The sequence below is a fragment of the Puntigrus tetrazona genome, chromosome 9, assembly GCF_018831695.1.
Source record: "Puntigrus tetrazona isolate hp1 chromosome 9, ASM1883169v1, whole genome shotgun sequence".
NCBI classification, from domain to species: Eukaryota; Metazoa; Chordata; class Actinopteri; order Cypriniformes; family Cyprinidae; genus Puntigrus; species Puntigrus tetrazona.
In genome coordinates this window covers 8,984,267-9,005,921 of record NC_056707.1, presented here as the reverse complement: position 1 = coordinate 9,005,921, position 21,655 = coordinate 8,984,267, and the positions used below count along the sequence as shown (strand labels likewise).

At 37.4% G+C, this 21,655-nt stretch overlaps 1 protein-coding gene across 1 annotated transcript in view; it reads left to right on the top strand.

The window, feature by feature from the left end:
* The window catches only part of asic4a (acid-sensing (proton-gated) ion channel family member 4a), a 70,285-nt gene that overhangs the window by 42,881 nt on the left and 5,749 nt on the right, over positions 1–21,655 (top strand). Inside the window, exons 2-7 of the mRNA XM_043249164.1 lie at positions 17,219–17,363; positions 17,601–17,728; positions 18,716–18,869; positions 19,793–19,846; positions 21,302–21,455; positions 21,560–21,651. Of these exons, the coding sequence (XP_043105099.1) occupies positions 17,219–17,363; positions 17,601–17,728; positions 18,716–18,869; positions 19,793–19,846; positions 21,302–21,455; positions 21,560–21,651 (727 nt within the window). The remainder of the gene's footprint in view (positions 1–17,218; positions 17,364–17,600; positions 17,729–18,715; positions 18,870–19,792; positions 19,847–21,301; positions 21,456–21,559; positions 21,652–21,655) is intronic.

Here is a 21,655-nt window from a genome sequence, read left to right as displayed (position 1 = left end):
TACTGAAATTAAATTAAAGACAGACGCTTTGCTTATTCCCATCCTCCACCAGACTGTCACGTATTCAGGTACAATGGAGTAGTTTCCCTTCCAGTGAATCATTTTACATATTCACAATTGGAAAATTGTCAGCGTAAAGTATAACAGATGGCTTTCATCTGGCAGTTTGATATACTGTAAGATTGGTGCAATTGTTACCTTAAGAATCAATTTCCACTTGACTTAATCTAAAAATATATTTTTGTCTGTGTAACTTATTTTCAATTTAGTCACATTAAATTGTGTCTCAGACTAGAAAGTTTTCTGAACCACACAAAGCTGTTATCTGACCTGGCGTTGTAGTGTTTTTCCACCTTACCACCTATTTTTATTTGGTTTTATGTTGTTTTCATAAATGTCAGTGCAAAAACTTGTCTTGTTTCGCTCCAGATCCTCTGGCCGGTCTTGTAGAGTCTAGGGCTCTAAATCTATCACTTAATCCCTCTTTACAGCTGATGGGAGTGAGACGTCCACTCTATTGCCACTCAGCACACGGCAGTAAGGAGCAAACTGGAGGATAAAAGAATGCCCCACCGGATATTTAAGGATTAGAATGTCCTATAAGAACATATTGATTAGTGTCATCGCTAACAGCATGCAGTGTATTACACATAGATTAAGACATTATCTGCCAATGACTAAACATACAAGCAGGGTTTGTTATTTGTTTATGCTTCGCAATTTCCCTAAGGCTTGGGATGCACTGTATAAAACTTACATACAGTAATATCAAACTCAACCAGCCAATGTGTTGTGTGAATGACTTGTAACCTAATCGGTAGTTAGGACCAGGTTTACCTTTTCTAAGGGCATCATATGATGTTTTGTTGTGTTCAAAAATGTCTGCAATGAACACAGAGGAATGCTAGGCACAATGGGGAAAAATTCAATAAATATTCAGTGCATATTTCATAGCCATAGAGGAAAACAATCCATTGCTCAAGTGAAGGTTTATCATAAGTTCTTCTTAAGTAGAAGTTTGTGTTTGTGTGTGTGTGTGTGTGTGTTTTTTTTTTTTTTGTAAGATATCTAACATATTTTGTAATGTAAGATCGCCTGCTTTTTTTCTGTAAGATAGTGCTTTAATCCGCTGATCTCCTCAAAAAGATCCATACTGAGTGGGTGAATTGCATGAAATCTTCTTCTTTATATGCTGTTTGTCAATAGAATAGAAAGCTTCCATCAGAACACAAGCTGCATGAAAAGCAAAGATTTGGAGCGGCTAAGCTTTCCTCTGTGAATTGCATGAATTTCAGCTTGTATACATATCATTCACACACCTCAGACCTCAATCCCCACATGAATTCTTCAATCAGCTCTATGTATGGAACACTGTTTGCATTTGACACATGTCTCGTGATCGATTTAGTATGATATTTGCTTCTGCGCATTAATAAAAAATGCACCAGGCCGGGGCCTTCATAATTGACCGTTCTGTTCTACAGCAGCAACGCAAGGCCCAGAGGAGTCAAACGCTCTTCATGAAATACATGCATCAAACAAAGAGCTCTAGCCGCTCTGAGTAAAACAATATTTCTCTTGAAGGGCCAATATTGCGTTCTGCTTGGTGTTCTATCTAACCAGATGTTCTTCTAGTGAAGATGGATTTCAAATCTCAGCATAACACTCTAAATGACCCTCTTCCCATGAGCATTAGTTCATTTTCTGCTCACAGTAGACATTTAAGATTCAGTCATTTTCAGGTTGAACTAGATTAGTTATGGAATTTTTAGCTTTCTTTACACTACATTTGCATTGAAAAGATCACATCACTTCAGCTTTCACTTGAATCAAATCAGTCTGATATATCAGTAAAGCCGGACTTTAGAAGTTAGAATAATTTTTTTTCCTTATTTAAAGTAGATACATATTTTTACCCAATAAATACAAATGTAAGCACTATAATAAACTCAAGAATGACATCGCATTTGTCAATTTGATATGGCTTTTATACAACATTTTAAAATATCGAAAATTACTTTTTCGCTCCATTAATGAAAACAGTTTTTATCAACCACAGGGTGTTTTTGTTTTTGTGAGCAACATTGTATAAATCAAATAAGTTGAAAGATGATTGATACGACTGACTTTTAAAGACAGTTGTTTCCTTCCTAAATAAATAAGTGTTGTTGAGCGTATCTGTTTCCTGAATAATTCAAATGACTCCCTTATTAAGACAGTCTTTTTGATTTGTTGAATCAGTGAATCACTGTGAATCTGTAAGGGAATGTGAATAAATCAAATTATTTACTTATATATATATATATATATATATATATATATATATTGCAGAAGATTATGGAAGAATTTCTGTTTTGAGTCTATGTGTGTATTTAATCAACATTTGTAGGATAAGGAAGCACAGGACATGCCGTGGCATGACAGCAAATAGCAAAGGTAACTGACACTAGAAAATCCCTTCGGTTACTTGAAATGGCAGAACTAGGAAAGTGCAGAAGCACTAATCACAAGCACTCAGCACCAGATCAATAGTGACAGGGGTCTACAGCACCACAAAATACCTCAGACTGTGCAAGAAAGCCTCTGAGACCATCCAATACCTTCCAACAGGAAGTTAGATGCAGGTGGGAACAACATATACAGTGAATGGCGCAAAGAAGTCACTGGCATACGTCAGTGCCGAGTCCAAAATGACAAGTCTAAGATCCGGTGGGACTTCAACATCCAGTCACAAGCAAGCAAAGGCAAACCAACATCAACCTGCAGGTTATAAACGGGGAACAGGAGATGGATGATAGATGTGACTGTCCCAACTGACAGTAACACTGAGCAGATATATGAGAGACTGGAGATACCAGGTAGTGAATGAAGAGTTAGGAAGACTATGTCAAGGTAGGTCCACTCGTGGCTTCGAAACCCCAGCTGGAGGAATGTCTTCTGTGCATTCCATGGAAAAACAAGAACATCTTGATCCAAACCAAATCCACAATTCTGGGAAAAGCACAGTGCCAAGTCCCAAAGCTCATAAGCCCCTGGTAGGAGATTGAGGGAACAATGCCACCCACAATATAAATTACATTTCATATATATATATATATATATATATATATATATATATATATATGTGTGTGTGTGTGTGTGTGTGTGTGTGTGTGTGTGTGTGTGTGTGTATATATATATATATATATGTATGCACATATTGATACAGAGCTCTGACAGTTTGTTCTGCGTGCTGCCAATGCGTACAAAAGCACCCAGGCTTGCTCCGATTGAATCTATTCCCTCAGCACCAAATCTCAGTCAGACTCTGACTGCAAAGCTCTTCAAAGGATCCATTGTGCTTGAGCTGCAAAACCTTGCTGCATAGTTTATGCATTCGCTAGGAACCGGTTTTGCCAAACCCTCACTGCATTTTCCCATGTGAAGGCTATATTTACTCTGACCACGTAGGGGTTTGTCCGGTATACAGTGGAGGTGATTCCACACATGCATTAGCATATTTGCACACTGTGCATGTTTTAGAAGGCAGAACAGATTGATTTGTACTCCGTGGCCCAACACAAGAGGGCCCTTTTAGATCAGAGTTGGGACACGGTTTGTATTGTACCAAAGAGTTTTTATGGTCAGGTGTCATGAAAAGTGCAATCCGGCACTAAAATACAGAGATGGCTCTCAAGTGATGTTGGGCTGAAAAAGACCTTACCTTTTGCTTACACACTGTGGGCTTGTCCCTCCCATTGTTAAATACTTGCTATGCCCAAGGTCTCATGGGAAATTAAGCTGTATTGTTGCGAACTGTTTCCCTTTGACTGGAGGACTCTCTGGAGAGGACACTTTTTAATTTTTTTCATTATTATATCTTTTTTTTTTTAATAAAGGAGACCTTGAATTACTGTATGACAGACTGGATTTTAATTAAACTGGGATTTTGAAAGGGTCAAGGTTGAGTTTGTTGATCTGTTTATGGAGTATCATGCACTCAGAGCTAATGGTTGGGGTTATAGTTCACTGAGAAATGAGCAGCACACTAAAACAGATACGCTGTACGTTATGTGTGGGCTGGGAAGGAAGTTTCCCTCACTAACTGCAGACCGCAATCTGTTATATTCAGTGTGATTCGCCAAAATATAAACTGCTTTAATTAATCAACTTTATCAATGGGTGATGCTGCATGGGGTTTGGATGATGTCCTGTATGTTCTGGAGTGATAATGAGATTCATGGCTGAAATTCAGTTCACGTTTACAGCGGACAAAAGAGCCAAAAAGGTTTAGGCTGTCCAATATCTTTGATCCAATTTGTTACCTGCATTCTTTGATATCCTACAGAGAACTTCAAGACGTATAAAAGAGGAAAGAATCTGGCACACGCTTGTCCCACCTCTTTTGTAAATTAATTTTCTGTCTGGAGATTTCCCTGGAAGGGTCAAACTTCATTTAAATTTTGAGCAAGACTGATGCAACTCTTTCTGTGGTTTGTACAATAAAAGGTGTAAGGTTTAGGTTATTGTACAGACCACAATTGATTTTTGACAATGTGATTTAGAAAGAAAGAAACGTTTTGATCTGCTTCTACTGCAAGTATTTTGAGTTAAGATTTTTACTAAAGCAGTATTACTTTTTTATAGTTTTTTTAATAGTCAAAGTTGTAATATTTTTGTTTTTCTTTCAACAGTTTATTCTTTTTTTTCATATTCTTTCTATTGACTCCAAAACTTTTACTCCAAAATGTAAAAAAAATATATTTTTTTTTCTTCTAAATATTACAACATTAGCATTATTCATCAAAAACATGAAAATTGTTCTTGTTGTGAAAAACAAGAAAATTACATTGAGTACACAAATCACTTTGCAGTCGTTGTTGTTGTTTGGAATCAAAAACAGTACGACAGAACTTTAACAACATTTGTTTGATGAGATTAACAGTGCAAAAAAAAAGTAACCTTCTTAAATGTGTGCATGTTGGTGGATTCGAATCTTGCAGTCTATGAAATATTGCATTTTATTTATTATTTATCTAATTTAAAACCAAAAAAATACTAGATGGTAACAGATATATGCTAATAAAGATAAATTTAAAGTGTCAGATAGGAAGTTTAAGATTTATAGGTAAATTAGAGAAGTGTGGGAATGATGAATGAAATAACAGCAGTCTCGCTGGTGTTTTTTGGGTCCTGCTGTGTTTAAAAATGACCCATCAAGAAAACCGGAGGGTGGCTGCTGGTGGTGAACTGGAGGAGTTGGACACGGCTGCTTGAGAAATCTTTTAGTTCTTGCACAGGCATCCCTGGGTTGAGCAGAAACTCCTGGACATCAGTTTTAGATGTCTGATTTTACCCCCCTGGGTGGGAGCAAGCCTGGAGTTGCCACCCCTGCACAAAGCATTACCACCAGACAAAGAGCAACTCAGGGTCTCTAACCTCATTGATCTATATATTCAATCCCCCACAACCTACCCCAACCACAAAACACACTCAAACGCATCAATAGAGGTGCATACCCTCTAAAATGTGCACTGTGTGTGTGTGTGTGTGTGTAAACCTCAAGGTGTAGCCTAGACCTTGAAGATTCATTGAGATAGATTGATTGCTGTGCGTTTCACCTCAGGGATGCCATGACAATCTAGATGATTGTCAGTTTTAAAGGTGAAGTGTGCCGTTTCTGCACCGCTAGCACCACCAAACGAATTGGAAATATCATGGCTGTTTTCAAACAGGTTTCACAAATACTTTTTGTCTGGTCAAACAGATATCAAGGAAATTGCTTTTAGATTTTTTTATTTAATTAGTTAAATAATTATTATGAAAAACTAACAACATGGTAACTTAGAAATTAGAAATGTATTAGAAAATAACTAAAATAAGTACTAGAAGTGCTAAAAATTAAATAAAAAAAAAACATTACACGCTTACAAAACTGCAAAAAATGAAAGAAGCACATAAAACTTCTAAAAAAGAATAAATAATATAATAGTGATAAATGATTCAACTAAAATAACCTGATTAACAATTTGTTTGACTTTTCACACTGATCACTTAGAGTTAATAGGAAATCTTAAAACATGCAAGGTGAACTTAAGGACACACCCTGAATTGAATGCTATACTAGACCTCTAGACCATGATTAATTCTGTTCTTTCATCTCAGGCACCAAGCAGTCACATAAAATTCTGCCAGCTCCCCTTTTACAGGACAGTATGTCCACATCAAGAGACAGAGATAGACACTGAGAGAGAGACGAGCTCGCTTCTGTCTGACAGCTTGGTAATTTATTTTGTCTCGCATTCTAAATCAAATTTTTATGGATATCCAGACCTCTGTCCTTTGTTTATTCAGCAGTCAAAATAGATTCAGGTTATTACCAGAAATAAATTCAGCAAAGACTAATTGATACAGTTAAACCATTTAAAATTACAAAATCCCTCTTGCAGACAAATCCATGCCCTCGCTATTTACATGCAACGGACCTGTGTATCAAGATTACAATCTCTAAGCATTAACCCGCTGTATTTTCTTATCTCACCGCCAACATGCTTTGCTGTTTACATATATAATGTGTGCTATTGGGAATTGTTAATGCATTCAGTGATGAAACGCAATATTTTGTATTCTGCTGTGATTAGGTTCAGCTGTGCGACTAGGTAGAGTGAAAATCTGTCAGCTGCTGGTGGATACATTTCCATTTCTCTGGTTCCCCGTTTCACGACCTTGAGATTTGATTGAAAAAATAATCAAAACAAGATCAAACTCTCTGGAATTCAACATGGCACATGACTCTGGCTCTCACCCGGCTCGCAGTTCGCATCTCCATGATAAATTTGAGTGGCGCATCAGATTAATTTAAAAAAACTCTTAATTTGATTCAGTCCAGATGAAAGGGCAGATATCGAAGCATGTTGCCCGGCTCGCTCGGTTCAGGGCCGTCTGGGCCTCATAAGGTGAATCAATCAATTAACTTCCCTCTCATGTCGGTCTTTGAATGAAAAAAAGAAAAAGATGGGGTTTAAGTCATCAGCGAGGGCATCCGTGTCACTTTTACCTCTCCGGATTGCGCAGGACACAGGTAGAATCAGGGCTAACCAGCAGGAAATTAATGTGTCATTGCAACCGCATATGCAAAATCATAAAGAACCTTTAGAAAATGAAAAATTCAAATGATGTTTGCGCCGAATGCAAATGCCAAGCAACAGGCAATTTTTTCAGATGCACATTATTTGACACCCTCTCGGCTAGAAATAGTGCAGCGCTATTGACACATGTTAATAACACATGAATTTGACTGGAAGAGAGACAGTCTTTACACTGGTATATGGGAGGGGATTGGTATTTTACTTTATTTTTGTCAGCAAAAATTTTCGTTTTTTTTGTTTGCATTTCTTTTGAAGATCTAATGAAATCACTTAACACTTAAGAGCTGTTCTCTGTCCTCTGTTGTACTTCTTGTTGAAACAGGGTACACAGTAAAAGAAATCAAATGGCTAATTCAATGTAAAAATATCCAATAGGTCATGTCACAACCACAAACCATACTTATTTGGTGGAAGAACATTGTATGGAAGATTGTTTCTGGAATAATATTATTGGAAATTATATAAATTAAAAGGAAATTATGTCTTTAGGGCAAAAAAGTGTATAGGGCAGGACAAGCTGTTAATATTTCTGATTTGTTTTCCCGGTGACGAAAAGCCGTGAAGAAAATGGTAATACTGGAAAATATTTTCCATATATTCCAATATAACCTTTCTATAAATATCTGTGTATTTACGAATGTAATTTGTTCCTTTGATGGCAAAGCTGTTAGTCCAGTCTTCAGCGTCACATGAACCTTCAGAAACCATTCTAATATGCTGATTTGCTGCTTAACAGTTGTTATCAGCAGTTGTGCAGCCTAATATTTTTGTGGATTTTTTTTTCCCCCACATTTAATAAAAAAAAGTTCAAAACAACAGTATTTATTTGTATGAGGGAGCAAGAAGTATATACATATTTTACAACATTATAAATGTCTTGTTTGACATTTTGATCAATTTTATGCATCTTTGCTAAATTAAAATGTTTGTTTCATTCAAAGAAAAAAAAATCATCACTCCATCTAAAGGTTATTTCAGAAAAAAACGAAAGAAAAATGTACAGTAAGGCAGAGAGGATAGCAATATTTCAGATGTCTGTTCTGCTTCCATTTTGTCTGTTACACTCAGGATTCACTTGTAAACTTGTAAGCAGCTCTGATGTAGAATCTTGTACTTTTGCCACACAATGCATCTGAACAACATCTGTCACTCATTCAGCAGGGGATGAGAGGAAAAAAATTTTAAGACATGTTTGCCAGATAAACTTGAAAATCAAGCAGCTGCAAGTCAGCAGTGGGAAACTTTTGCAGTCATGTATTTTAGAAAGCTAAGCTTATTAGTTGTTCTTTATGGAGGGAGAATATTGACCATTCACTTGGCCTGAATGCTGGGAGTCAGACTGGCCTCGCTGGAGAACCTTGCCGCCTCGCAATCCCAATTTGGCAAGAGTGGAGTCCACATGCTGAACATCTGCGAGGATGGCCTTGCTCCACTTCACTAATAGCACACCAGCAGTTCTAGATACATCTCTTCATTTAGAGGAGAGAGAGAGAGAAATGCAGGCATAATTCCCACAGAGGCCTTGTGAAAGCTCTGGACTGACAGGCTGATATTTAATTTATAAGGTTTTCGAACTTTGTCACATCAGATCAGAACTTCAGGTTTTCCGTTTCATTTGATTACACTGTGTTGTGTTCAACCCCTTTTGACCTGGACTTTTTAGATCCCAAATCCTTTTTTTGGCTTATTTGGTATGTTATATTGTGGCTATTGCTCCACCTTGTGAATAAATCAAGTGTTGCATGTCTTATTTACATGATCAGAGTGACATTCATTTCTCTGCCACACACGTGTTGTATTGTGATCACTTAACAACCCCATGGACCTGTTTGAATAATATTTGCTGTGCAGTCTGATTCCAAAGTTTGTACGGACATACAGGGTAATCAATTCACTTAAATTTTAATGAGGACATGGTGTCACGCTGATAGAACGTAAGAAAGTTATTTTGCTTTCCTTTTCGGCTGATCGTAGTAAAAGACTGTTCTGTAGTGTCAGTCACGGCTGATTTTTAACTGAGCCTTGGTGAGATGCTGCTTCTCCACAGAGAGAAACTCAAAGCAGGAGAAATGGAGGCTTATGTTAATAAGAAAGGCACCTTAATTGAAGCTGAAGAAAACAAAGTGTGTCTCTAAAACACAGTCAACAGTTAGACTAATGCTGCTGGCAGAGTGGTTGCTTATTTGCAGATAAGGTCAACAATCTCTGAGCACCATAGTAAAAATGTGAAGAAAAGGGGTCAAATGAATTTAAAAGTGGCCCATGTGGCAGATGGGTAAAAAAAAAAATCTTAAGGTCTGCAGTGCCACACAAGCTGGACAGCTGCAAATTTCCCTGCTCAGCTGTGCGCCGGTCTAGGTTATCAAAGTTCAAGTAAAATAGTCAGAAGATTTATCTGACCACCCTCAGGCAGAGAGTGTATCATCACATCTCAAAATACTTACTGCAGCAGGACTGTGTGTACAGTAAACAGATGACATATGTGATAGCCGTATATTATTCAATACTTTTAGCCTCTAACTTTGAAAAAAAAAAAAGAGGTCTATATGAAATAACCTTTTTTTTTCTTTTTTTTTTACAAAATATAATACCATTTAGAAGGTATGTGTAAGCTTTTTAAATGTTTTTGAAAGAAGCCTTATATGTACAAAGGCTGCATTCATTTGAATGATATATGGTAAAAAACGTTTTAAATGATCGATTTGGCAAAGCTGAATTTTTTGTATCATTACCCCAGTCTTCAGTGTCACATGATCGTTTGTTATTATGGTGTTTCCATATAAAGAGTATTAGCAGTATGTGAACAGAACAACCCTACAATAATAAACAAACACTGTTAATTATCAAGTTGTTTTAATTTTCTAAACAATCAATCAATCAATCAATCAATTAAATTATTTATATAGCGCTTTTAACAATACTGATATCTGGTCTGGTCCAGATATCAAAATAGGAGAATAAAGTGTCAGCTTAGTTTAAAATCTCTGTAATCAAATCCACAACAAGACCATCCGTGACATGGAGAAAAGAAAAACCTTGGAAGAAACCAAGCTCAGTTGAGGGCCATTTCTTCTCTGGACGGATGAAACCAGCACTTAATTTCTAGTTCAATTCCAAACACAGCAATGTCAAATTGTGTAAAGGGCTTACTGTGTGTGTGTGTGATTCATGTGATCTGTCTCTGTGATCCTGTAATCCGGCAAATCTAGGTGTTCTGGTCTCCGATGATGTTCAGGGCTGTAGACATCATCTTTTGGTGCTCATCCACCATCTGGATACAGACTGAGAAACAGAATAAGAAAGAAACAGACTAATATTGGCGTAGATGACATTCTTTTTACGATACTTTGTGCACATTGTGTGTTTGCCAGGGATTGTTCCTGATTATGGCTCATCTAATTATTGCAGCCTAACAATCCTTTAACACATTTGAATAATAGAAGAGTATTAGTGTGTTATGCCTGGTTAAAGAGATGGGTCTTTAATCTAGATTTAAATTGACAGAGTGTGTCTGCCTCCCGAACAGTGTTAGGGAGATTGTCCCAGAGTTTGGATGCTAAATAGGAAAAGGATCTGGCAGATCAAATGGCCACAGTTTTGAGAATGCAGTGGATGTAGCGGACTATAATGTGATAAGAGCTTGCTCATGTACTGAGGAGTTAAACCATTTAGGGCTTAATAAGTAATTAAAAAGATTTTAAAATCTATCTGATGTTTGATAAGGAGCTAGTGTAGTGTTGACAGAGCCAGACTAATATGCACCTAATTGATTTTTCATTCTCCTTTTATCTACATAGCTGACTCTTTATGGGATCAGCTATTACTGGGCTGCAACACACCTGCCATGCTTGAAGTCGATTGAATGAATGGTTCTCGACATAATAAAAATGTAAACAGACAGAAAGACACACACAGCCAGAGAAGAATATGTTCAAGCCCCTTGCTCTGAATCTTCGAATATTCATTGTTGATTGTTACAGAAGCTACAAAGTTCAAAGAATAATGCGGCGGTAAGAAGGCAGGGTGAGAGTAGCTCATTGCCATTTAAAAGAGACGTACACCAAAATGGGTCGCTGTGAAATAAGCAGTTTTCGAGCAAGTAAAAAGTGTTGTTTTTCACTACTACCTTTGAGGAATTTTAACCATAGTACTTTGCACACATTTCATGAAGATTCTAAATGCCTTGTCAATTGTTAATTTTAATCAGTTTTTGATTAAACAAAACTAACAATGTTGCTGAATAAAAGTATGAATTTCTTTCACCAAAAAAAAATAAGTAGCCCAAATTTTTGGACAATATTGTATATTTCTCTGTAGAACTTGGTTGATTTTGAGAGAGGGGTAGTTCAGTTTTTTTATTTGTTTTTTTTATACATGTTCAAAGAGGAATAAAGAAAACAGGGAAACTTACCTGGGGGCCCCTTGAGATTATCAGCATGTGCCTTTTAATGGTGTGGCAGCACAGAGGGATGCTACAGCGTTGCATCCTTTTCATTTTTCAGTCTCTCTGGAGGTCTGAGTGAAAGTGTTGAAAAGGACAGAGACAGTTTGAGAATAAGCCATGGTGACATCCCACCTTGAAGAAGAGTGCGTGAGTCAAAGACATTAAAATCTACTATAGGCATACAATAAAAACAGGCATTTACTTGGCATCTGTATTTAAAAAATACACAGAAGCATGTAAATACATTATAACTGCATTTCTGTAAAAATTTTTGTTTTCACAAACTGAGCGAAGAGTGAGAATGATTGTCTGGTATAATGTTCAGATGTTTTGAGTCTGAAATATTCCTGTAGGGATGTGGGCTACAATATTTCTGCCAATATTCTCAGCACTGTAATGGAAAGTTTTGATGCTATCTTAAAGGGATTTCCCCATTATATTCTTATCGTACTCCCATGCTCCATTAGACCTGGAAACATTTGACTGATAGTCCTCTTTACTATGATTACTTGATGTATTTTTCAGTTTATGAACAGTCACAATAGAAGGGTTCTTCTCACTGGAGAGGGACATGCTTGTGTGCCGACACGTCCCATCTGAGCGTCAGATTGTGTCGGATCTCTGAGCATTTCTATCTCAGATTGATGCCTAAAGATAAAGAACTGTGATAATCCTCTTGGAACAAGTGTAAAACGGTGTCGATGAGTCCTCGAGACGTGGCCCATTTTTCTGCATGGTGTGCATGAGGGATAAGCTGCTTAGGAAAAGATACTGCCAGTCAGTTGTTTAATGAAGTTAAGAATTGATACAATAAATGTAATGTGCTTGATAGCCTGCCAAAGAGACACCATAGATGCAGAGTTGAGCGGCTGCCCACGAGAGCTGAACTAATGGAGCGTATCGCAGCACGGCACTTTCTGGCTCAACTGTTTAGTCTGACTGTTTAAAAGTCTCCACCGTTTACTCTGAAGATTTTGATGTGTTAGGTAGAGAAAGACTCCAGCTCAGTTCAAAAGCCTAGTGAGCTACCTATAGAAGCAGTATTTTAAGACATCAGTTACAGTAACAAGACAATATTTGTGTATACCATGTATCGTTAAGTTTAGTTGAGCATTAGATTAGCTACATGCCAATGTCAAATTCAACTACAAATCTTGTTTTCTGTACTATTGTTGTGGCTGCCCCGTTTAACCCTGCTGAAAAAACAGCATATGCTGGTTAGGTTTGTTTTGAAGCTGGGATGCTGGTTTAAGCTGGTCCTTTGCTTGTTAATTCTGACACCTATGCCCAGTTTCATAGTCTGGGTTTATCTTAAAACATGATTAGGCCCTAAGCTCAAACATGCATTTTAGCCATGTCTGTGAAACCAGGGGCTAGTTTTCAAAAAAATCTTTAAGGCAGCCTGTAAATTCATCGTAGCAATCCAATAATACATTGCAGAGAGCTTGTATTTAAACATTTTGGAATTTGCATAATTTTGGTAAATATGAGATACTTAATTTATGCTTTCTGTTTCTGTTTATATGTAGAAAAACATGTTTACCCGTGCTGTGTAAAAATACTGAAAAACAGCTGCTATTTTATAGTGCAGTGCATAGATACACAGGAGGTGGAGTAATAATCTGTAATTAATCATCATTCGGTCTGTGTCACACTACAGAACTAGAGTACTAGAACACATTCAGACATGCACACTTGCTTTTATTCTTTAGATAAATATAAGATATGCACTTGCACTAAATGTTAGATTGCATTGCATGTTAGCTTGTTTTTGCGCAATAAGAAACTCTATGTTTCTAACCACAGGGCAAGAGCTAAAAATTCTAACTACACAACTTTGCAATGCTCTGTGTGGTTCTTTGGAACTATGAATTTGAGGGAAACCAAATCATTATACTGTTATGTCGATAATGACAGAAAATGTGACCATAGTTGGCTAGTAATGTTTTGGGAAACGCAACGCTGATTTGCTTCCAACTTTATATAATTTAACATTGATATTCAGTCAGCGATGGCTACCTTTCAGATATATCTCTTGGATTAAAACTTGAAACACGATCCTGTCAGTCAAAGCACCATGTTTGACCGCACCACAATTTACTAGGACCAGGGAACGACTGATAAATTTTACACTCTGAGCACTCTGATCCTTACAAATTTCTTATGAGGCAGTTAGCTCAAATCCTTCAAACACCAGTGCTGAATTTAAACTCGCTTTTTTACTCAGTCTTTCCACCAACTCACATCCTGCATGTTAAAGTACTGAAGTTCTCATGTAGCTTCCCTGGATAATTGAAGAACAGCCAGCAGTGGAATCTGTCAGATGCCTGCCATAAATGAGAGGCTTTGGGTTTTACTTCATCTTTGAGCTGAAAAGAGAAAGACAGTAAAGACGCATCAAACTGAGTGGAAGGGGAAAGAAACAAAGCAATTTAGAGGCGAAATAGTAGCTGAGGACAGTTAATGGCCAGACATTAAGCCCAATTAAGTTGGGTGTTAGTAGAAAGGGAAGATTTATGCAAATGCTTTTCAGTCAGGCATTTCTCCAAACAGATTGTGGCTGAAAGCCGTGTGCTAGTGGTCTACTGTGAAAGGGTTTCAAAGCTAAGCAAGTATTGTGTTTGTCCAAAAAAATCCACTCCTCCTCTGAAAAAGCTTTACTGTAATTTCAGCAAATTTTTTAAATTTAGTTCAGCTTTTGCAGGTGGAGTTTGTGTATTCAGAAATGGGGATCAAATGTCCCCACAAGAATAGAAAAACCTGAAATTTTAGCATTGAACTTAATTAGAGTAAGTGAAGTTTATCTGAGAAGGTAGCAATGCAAACAGGTTTTATGTAAGGGGTAGGTTTAGGGTTAGGGGAATAATAACAATAGAAGAAAATAATAATAGAAGTCTAAGGAATGTCCCCACAATTCACAGAAACAGACGTGTGTTTGTGTGTGTGTGTGTGTGTGTGTGTGTGTGTGTGTGTGTTTTGTGTGTGCATATACGTATATGTGCAGAGAGTGGCACTTGTACATCTGGGAAAATACAGTAACAAACTAGGCTGGATGGCTGTTTTTGGAAACAGACAAAAGTTGGACTGTTTACCTTTGCTGACTTTGGGCGAGATGTTACAAGAGAAAATGGTCCATCAATCAGAGGTGCTCTGGGCACTGGGCTCTAAAGCAGAGAAATGAGGCAGAGGAGACTGTGCCAGCAGCCATTTCCACTGCTGCATGACGGGAAAGCTTCCATTGGCCTCCCAAAAATCATTTGTGAACACAAAGTGGACCGTCCCCTGAAAGTTGAAGTTTCAGAGCAGAACTGGACTTAGAGGTCTTTGCTATCGTTTCTTTCTATACCGTCCCCCTGGTTTAGTATTGGACTGTATTAGAGCAGCAATGGCAACAGGACTGAATCGATTGTTTCTGGACCTCTGTGTCCACTGATTCTCCTCTCACATGTCAGTTAACAAAACTGTCTTCGATCCTCATTATCATGACAACTTTGAATGTCATATTTAACCTTTTTAAATGTTCCCTTAGATGTTGGAATTGATTATTACGTTATGTTGACATGCTGACACTCGCTTCTGTGTGTTTTATACATAATTTACAGTAGTCGTGGTGATGTTTGTGTGTTTTCTGTTTGCAGTATGATTATATAAAATGATGTTTATATCTATGCTCTTTTATCTGTTTGACCAGAGTCTGCTTGTGAAAACACTGGCTGTCTCCAGCCTTAATTACAGCTGTATGGTGTGCGGCGTCCACAGCTGCAGCTGGCAATTACTGCACACCCATATTGCTCAGAGAGCCCTGCTTTGATTCAGCACGGAGCCAGCTGAGATCAGACTCCATACGCAGGCTGCTAAATGAACAGCCATGTGTTACATACAAGTGTGGCCCCTAAAGGTCCCTTCTCATCAGAACAAGACTCGCTGCTGGAGAAATTTGGTTGATTTATAACAATAATTTTAATGTCATTCTGTCTGATGAAAAGATCTTCTTATATCAGCATGAAATTCTTTTTGGACTGGTAGTTGCTGCTCTAATCCGTGGATCACAATAGCCATGCTGTTTACCTGTAAAATGTTTGAGATTCATCAAATGTTTAAACTGCTCTTTTGAATACAATGCAAGAGAATGGTGATATCAAGCAAGACTTTCAGTGAATAACAAGTTAACATTAAACCTGTTTCTTACGCAAAAATATTGTGTGATTTTTAAAAGACTTAAAAATGAGTTGAGTTGTAGATTAAATTAATTTATACTATGTTTATACTATTACAATACTTAAATAATATAATTAGCTTTTATTTTTAGTTTAAGTAATTTTGTTGTGCTTCCTGTTTTATTAGTTTAGGTTTTTCCAAATATGTCAGTTTAGTGTTTATTTTATTTCTTTATTCTTGTTTTAGTACTGAAAAGAGCTGAATAAATGTAAGCCATGCAGGTTTGGAATATGTGATTGAGTAAATGATGACAGAATTATAATTTTTGGAAGGAACTATCTCTTTAACCAGAATGATGGAGACATTAGCCAGCATCTCTTGTTTGGACCAGCATCCAAAACGCAACATATGCTGGAGCCCAGCTATACTGGGCTTTTTACAGTGCCAAGAGTCTTTTTCACATTTCTTTCTTACTTTGTCTGTGTTTTCAGTCAATCCAACATTTTAAGCTTTGTTTTTATTTGTGGTAGTGATTCGATTTGGCATGTTAGCTGAAGATTGGAACCAAAAACATTCTGAACAAAAGGTCAGAAAGAGTTGGGCCCTGAGGACTGAAGCGAAAACCTCAATTTCTACATCTTTTGTGGCTGTTTTTTTTTGCTTTTTGCTTTTTTTTTGAGTCACTGGACACCAATTTAGAGTTCTTCTTCATCCACCTGTGCTTTTTGTTGATCCATTTCCTCCTGACATTTATTTGTCAGTGGTTTTATCTTTTATTTTGAGTATTTCATTATGCAGTCCTGTGAGTCAACCTGCAGAATACCTGAATAATAGTCATTTTGTCACTTTTGCTTGAAAAGAGACAGGGTCTATAAATAACAAATTGCTTTTTAAAATGTATTAATTTATCATTTTTTTCTGAGTAGCTGTACTTTATGTAAGGATATTAAGTCCAGTCTCAGAAGTTATTGCTTTTGATTTTGTCTTCTTTTATCAATATTACCCATGTGAAGCAATTATTTTGATGTGATGATTTCATTGTGGAGGCGGATATGTTTCTCAGAATCTGGACTATTCATTTTCCTCTTGTTTGAGGAACAAACGCACTGCATGATAATGCAGTATGGTTTGTAAAACTATCTCTCTCTCTTGTCAAAAAAGAATATGACAGGAATGAGACAGAGAAAACACTGTTTGTTATGCCACCAAACACAAATGCCCACTGACAGAATGATAAATTGTTAACTTTTTAATCAGCATCTCTTTTGGTATTTCATGAAAGTTGGAAAATCTTCTATAAGGATTTGAATGCCTCAGAACATTTGAAGTTTAAAGTGACCTTTTCCCCAATTAATCATAAGCATCTTAAAAGGCGTCTCTCTGAGAGATCAAAAGGTTTATTTTTAAAGTAATAAATCTAAAAGGAAACAAAGGTTATGGTTTAAAAAAAAAATTACATTTTTAATTAGTCGTTTGTGTTTTTTCATAGGTCTACACAAGATATGGGAAATGCTATACTTTCAATGGGAACAAAACAACCTCCAGGAAGACAAAGCAAGGAGGGATGGGAAACGGACTGGAGATCATGTTGGATATCCAGCAGGATGAATATCTACCTATCTGGAAAGAGACAAGTAAGTTATAACACAACACAGAGATGATTTCTAGTCCAAAACTTGCAAAGTCATTCCATATTTTATGTATCTTTTAAGATAAACCTGTTTAAATTCAAGGATTATTTGTGATGTTGTTTTTCCCTTTTGTATCGATAGCGGGATATATGAGGCTTATCTTTTTGTTATCGTTCATATTGGATGTTGTGCTTTCTTACCCTCTCTCTGTCTCACTCATCCTCTTGTTATTTTTTGCAGATGAAACATCTTTAGAGGCAGGAATCCGTGTTCAGATCCACAGTCAGGATGAGCCGCCCTACATCCATCAGCTGGGCTTTGGAGTCTCTCCGGGATTCCAGACCTTTGTTTCCTGTCAAGAGCAAAGGGTATAACCCTTGCCTCAAAATCACTTTCATACTTTTCAGGCTAAGTGCCACCTATAATCATATCAGGCCATCTGAGTACAGTACCATCCAGTCACAGTTTTTAAATATAATTTTTTCACCATCATGTTGTTCCAAACCATACAAACATCTACAAAATTGCAAAGAAGACATGGTGTTTCTTGCTTTATTAAAGTGAAGAAGTAAATAAAAATAGGAGCCAGTAAGCAAGCAATTAGCAGCGGAGAATTTCTTTGCAAGTGTGAAACACACTCATAAGTTGAGAAAGCGACTGACAGTTGAAGGGTCACCAAGCTTGTGAAGTTGAATTATAAATGTGTATATCACAGTATTTCTATTTCCATTCAAACTGACTTCTAGTAAACTGGCTGGTAATCTAAACTCCTCTGATTGGATAAACTCATCCTCTGACTGGATGGAGGCAGATCTAAATGTGAGCTTGTTTGGTGGGTATAAGTGATTGGAGAAGTTTTTTTCCTGATTGATCATTTTGACAAAAATTTAAACGTCTGCATTGTTGAATCTATCGCAATGAAATCAATAACATGCAGGTGCTTTCCAAAGTACTTTTACACTACAAACACAACATTTTTGTCCTTTAAATATTGCAGGGAAATGCATTCTTAAAATTCAGTTCTGTCTAGAAACTGTCAGACTGGTTACACGATCAATCTCGCATTTAAAAATGAGCACTGAATGCAATATTCTTGCATCAAAGGCTAATCGCTCATTAAGCTTTCCTTCTGGAAATCATCAAGCCACATACAAATAAAATGGCGATCTTTTGTCAGTCTCTTCAGTTTTTATGCTCTTTAAAATTGTGAGAACCCTGCTTATTTGCATACTTAATTTGCATGTACTAATTCTCTCTTTCTTTCTGTCTCTCCTGCTTTTACAATCTCTCTCTGTCTGTCTGGCTCTCACTTTATCTCCCTTGTTCTCTTCACTGCTCTCCCTCTCTGTGTGTAGTTGACCTACCTGCCCCAGCCTTGGGGGAACTGCCGCTCCACCAGTGAGCAGATGATCCCAGGTTACGATACCTACAGTATCAGCGCCTGCCGCCTGCGCTGCGAGACTCTCGAGGTTCAGCGTGTGTGCAAATGCAGGATGGTGCACATGCCGGGTAACGCTACACCGCTGCATTCATTTCCCACTCAACCTAATCAGCACGCTAATGTATTCTGCTAATTGCTAAAATACTAAATGAATAAACTCTTCTCATCTAATTTGCTCCAGGCAGTGGAGCCGAAAGCTTAATGCAAGTCTCTAAATTAACTTACTGTCTTGTCACACAATATGAGGAGCCGGGGTCGTTCATTTGGCGTTTGGAGGGAAAAAGTGAGATGATCGCAATCCGACAGCAACGATGAACCCGGACCCGCTGATTTGTTAAAACCACAGAAATAAAGCGAATATCTTTATTTTCTATTTTAAAATGCAACGACTGGTGGACTTTCTCTGTCCCCAGAAACCTCTTTTCTAATTAACTCCACCACACCTGAGTTGTTATCAGTGTGGCTTTTCAGAGAGCGTGTGACTGTTGGTGGCCGGGCTCTAATGGAAGCTCTGCTTCTCTGCTTTTCTCCTTTAATGGTCCTAAATCAATCTCCCATAATGCAAATTGAAAAGAGAGACTGTTCCAAAAGCATTAACTCAAAGGCCATTTACTCTTAGGTGCCATATGTATTTCCTTGAACTGGTTGCTCTCGTGATGGATTCGGGTGACGAGCTGGACCTCCTGCGGTATTGTGTGTCGATGGGGATTGGGTTTTAAACACTTTATAAATGTGCCTTTGGGGAGGGTTTGGTTGAGTCCATTTTGGGTGCAATTATGCCTAGACTGATGGTCATGAGGGAGGCGTGGTGAAAGCGAACCCATCTCCCTCGGTCACGCGCTGCCTTCCATCATTTTAGGATGAATAACAAAGCAGAGGCGCACTGTCTCTTTCTCTGCCGCTCACGCTTTTTCTTCCTTGGCTGGTGGTGAAATAACAGCAATCATTTTGCTGGTGATTGATCAGAGTCATTATGTATTTTGTTTCTCAGGAGATGCCGATATCTGTACTCCCAGCAATATCAAATGTGTGGACAAAGCACTTGGTAAGCAAGCATTTTTCATTTTTGCTAACGCCCTAGAGTGTAATATCTCTGGAGGTAGTGGGCACGAATAATTAAATCCCAGATAAACAGATGTTTCTGTGCGTGGTCTGGGGTGGGAGACACAGGATTACTTAGTCAGTCCATGGAGGAGAGTCAGCGCTTTGACATCCTGCACAGAGCAGCATTAAACCGGAGATCCCTGCAGTGCATTACCCTCTGATTCCCTCACGCCGTTATCACCCGCTGTAGGTGTCTTGTTCCACTGATTTTATGACACTCGTAAATGGAGCGGCTCATGAAAAGTTGATGATGAGAGATGTATCGGTACAATTATAATAGTCCTTATCTAATAAGCCAGAAATTTAATTATCTCCACAGTCAAAAGGAAACCCGACCCCATTTAATGGGTGGTTGAACTAAATCCAGATATATCTTGAAAGAATGGACTGTACTGCCATTGACTGGACTGACCTATTCAGACATTCAAGCTTAAATCTTTACTATGATAGGCTACTTTAATTATTTATTTTCTGATATAGATATATAATTCGCAAAAAAAACACAACATAGCCTAATAAAACATTAAAAAGTTTGCTTAAAATCTGATCTAAAAGTACTGAGATTCATATATAACAAACACAAAAAATCTACTTAAGTATAATTCGAAAAGGTTTTTTTCAATTAAATACATTTATTCATCAAGGTTGCATTAAATAATCAGAAGTGAAAGGAAACATATTCATAATGTTACAAAGGATTTATATTTCAAAGATATGCTGTACATATAATAAAAACATGTTAAAATTATAACATATAATATCTATTTATTTATTTTAAATAAATGCTACTTTGCTCAGCATAAGAGAAACATTAAAGCATATTTCCGACCAAAAACATTTGAATGGTAATTATACATACTTAATAGAGATATATTCATTTTTATATGGTTAATAAGATACTGCCCATCTAAATTACTTCATTGGAGTTAGCTACTAGTAGACACTTTTTATAAAGGGAAGTTAAACTTTAAATTATGAGAAGCTTGATAAATTTTAAAGTAGCTTCCTCCAAACTGCAGCATACAGTGTAAATTAGATAGGCGGTGTCGTGGCATGTCAACAAAATTTTATCCTAAAAAAGAAGGAATTAATGTTAAATATGTGGTGTACTGTGTGTATACTCTGCCAAATTTATAAGCATGAGTGTGTAGTGTGTGTGCTCTCTTCTGGATGCCCTTCAGAAACCAAATTAAATCTGAACAACATGCTGAGTGTGTTTCAAGCATCTTATGGATGATTATTTAGCACTGGTGTTATCTCTCCACATTAGTTTGATGAATGAAGAATGGCTGTGCAGGTGTGGGCTGGAGCACCTGCTCTCATACGCACGCACACACACGCACACACACACACATCTGTCTGCTGCTCTAAAGTGACGTTTGTGTCCTCTTCGCAGCACTGCTACAGACAAGTTCAGGTGACACATGCTCGTGTGAAACTCCCTGTAACCTGACGCGTTATGGTAAAGAGCTGTCCATGGTTAAAATCCCCAGCAAAGGCTCGGCTCGCTATCTGTCTAGAAAATATGACAAGTCTGAAGACTACATCAGGTGTGGCAACCTTTTTACCATCAATATAGATTGAAACAGATGTAATACTGCGCTGATTCTGAATGTGATTTACACATAAATGTTTTATTGTCCTTTTGTTTTAGAGACAACTTCCTTGTTTTGGACATTTTTTTTGAAGCGCTAAATTATGAAACAATAGAACAGAAAAAGGCATATGACGTGGCTGGATTATTAGGTGG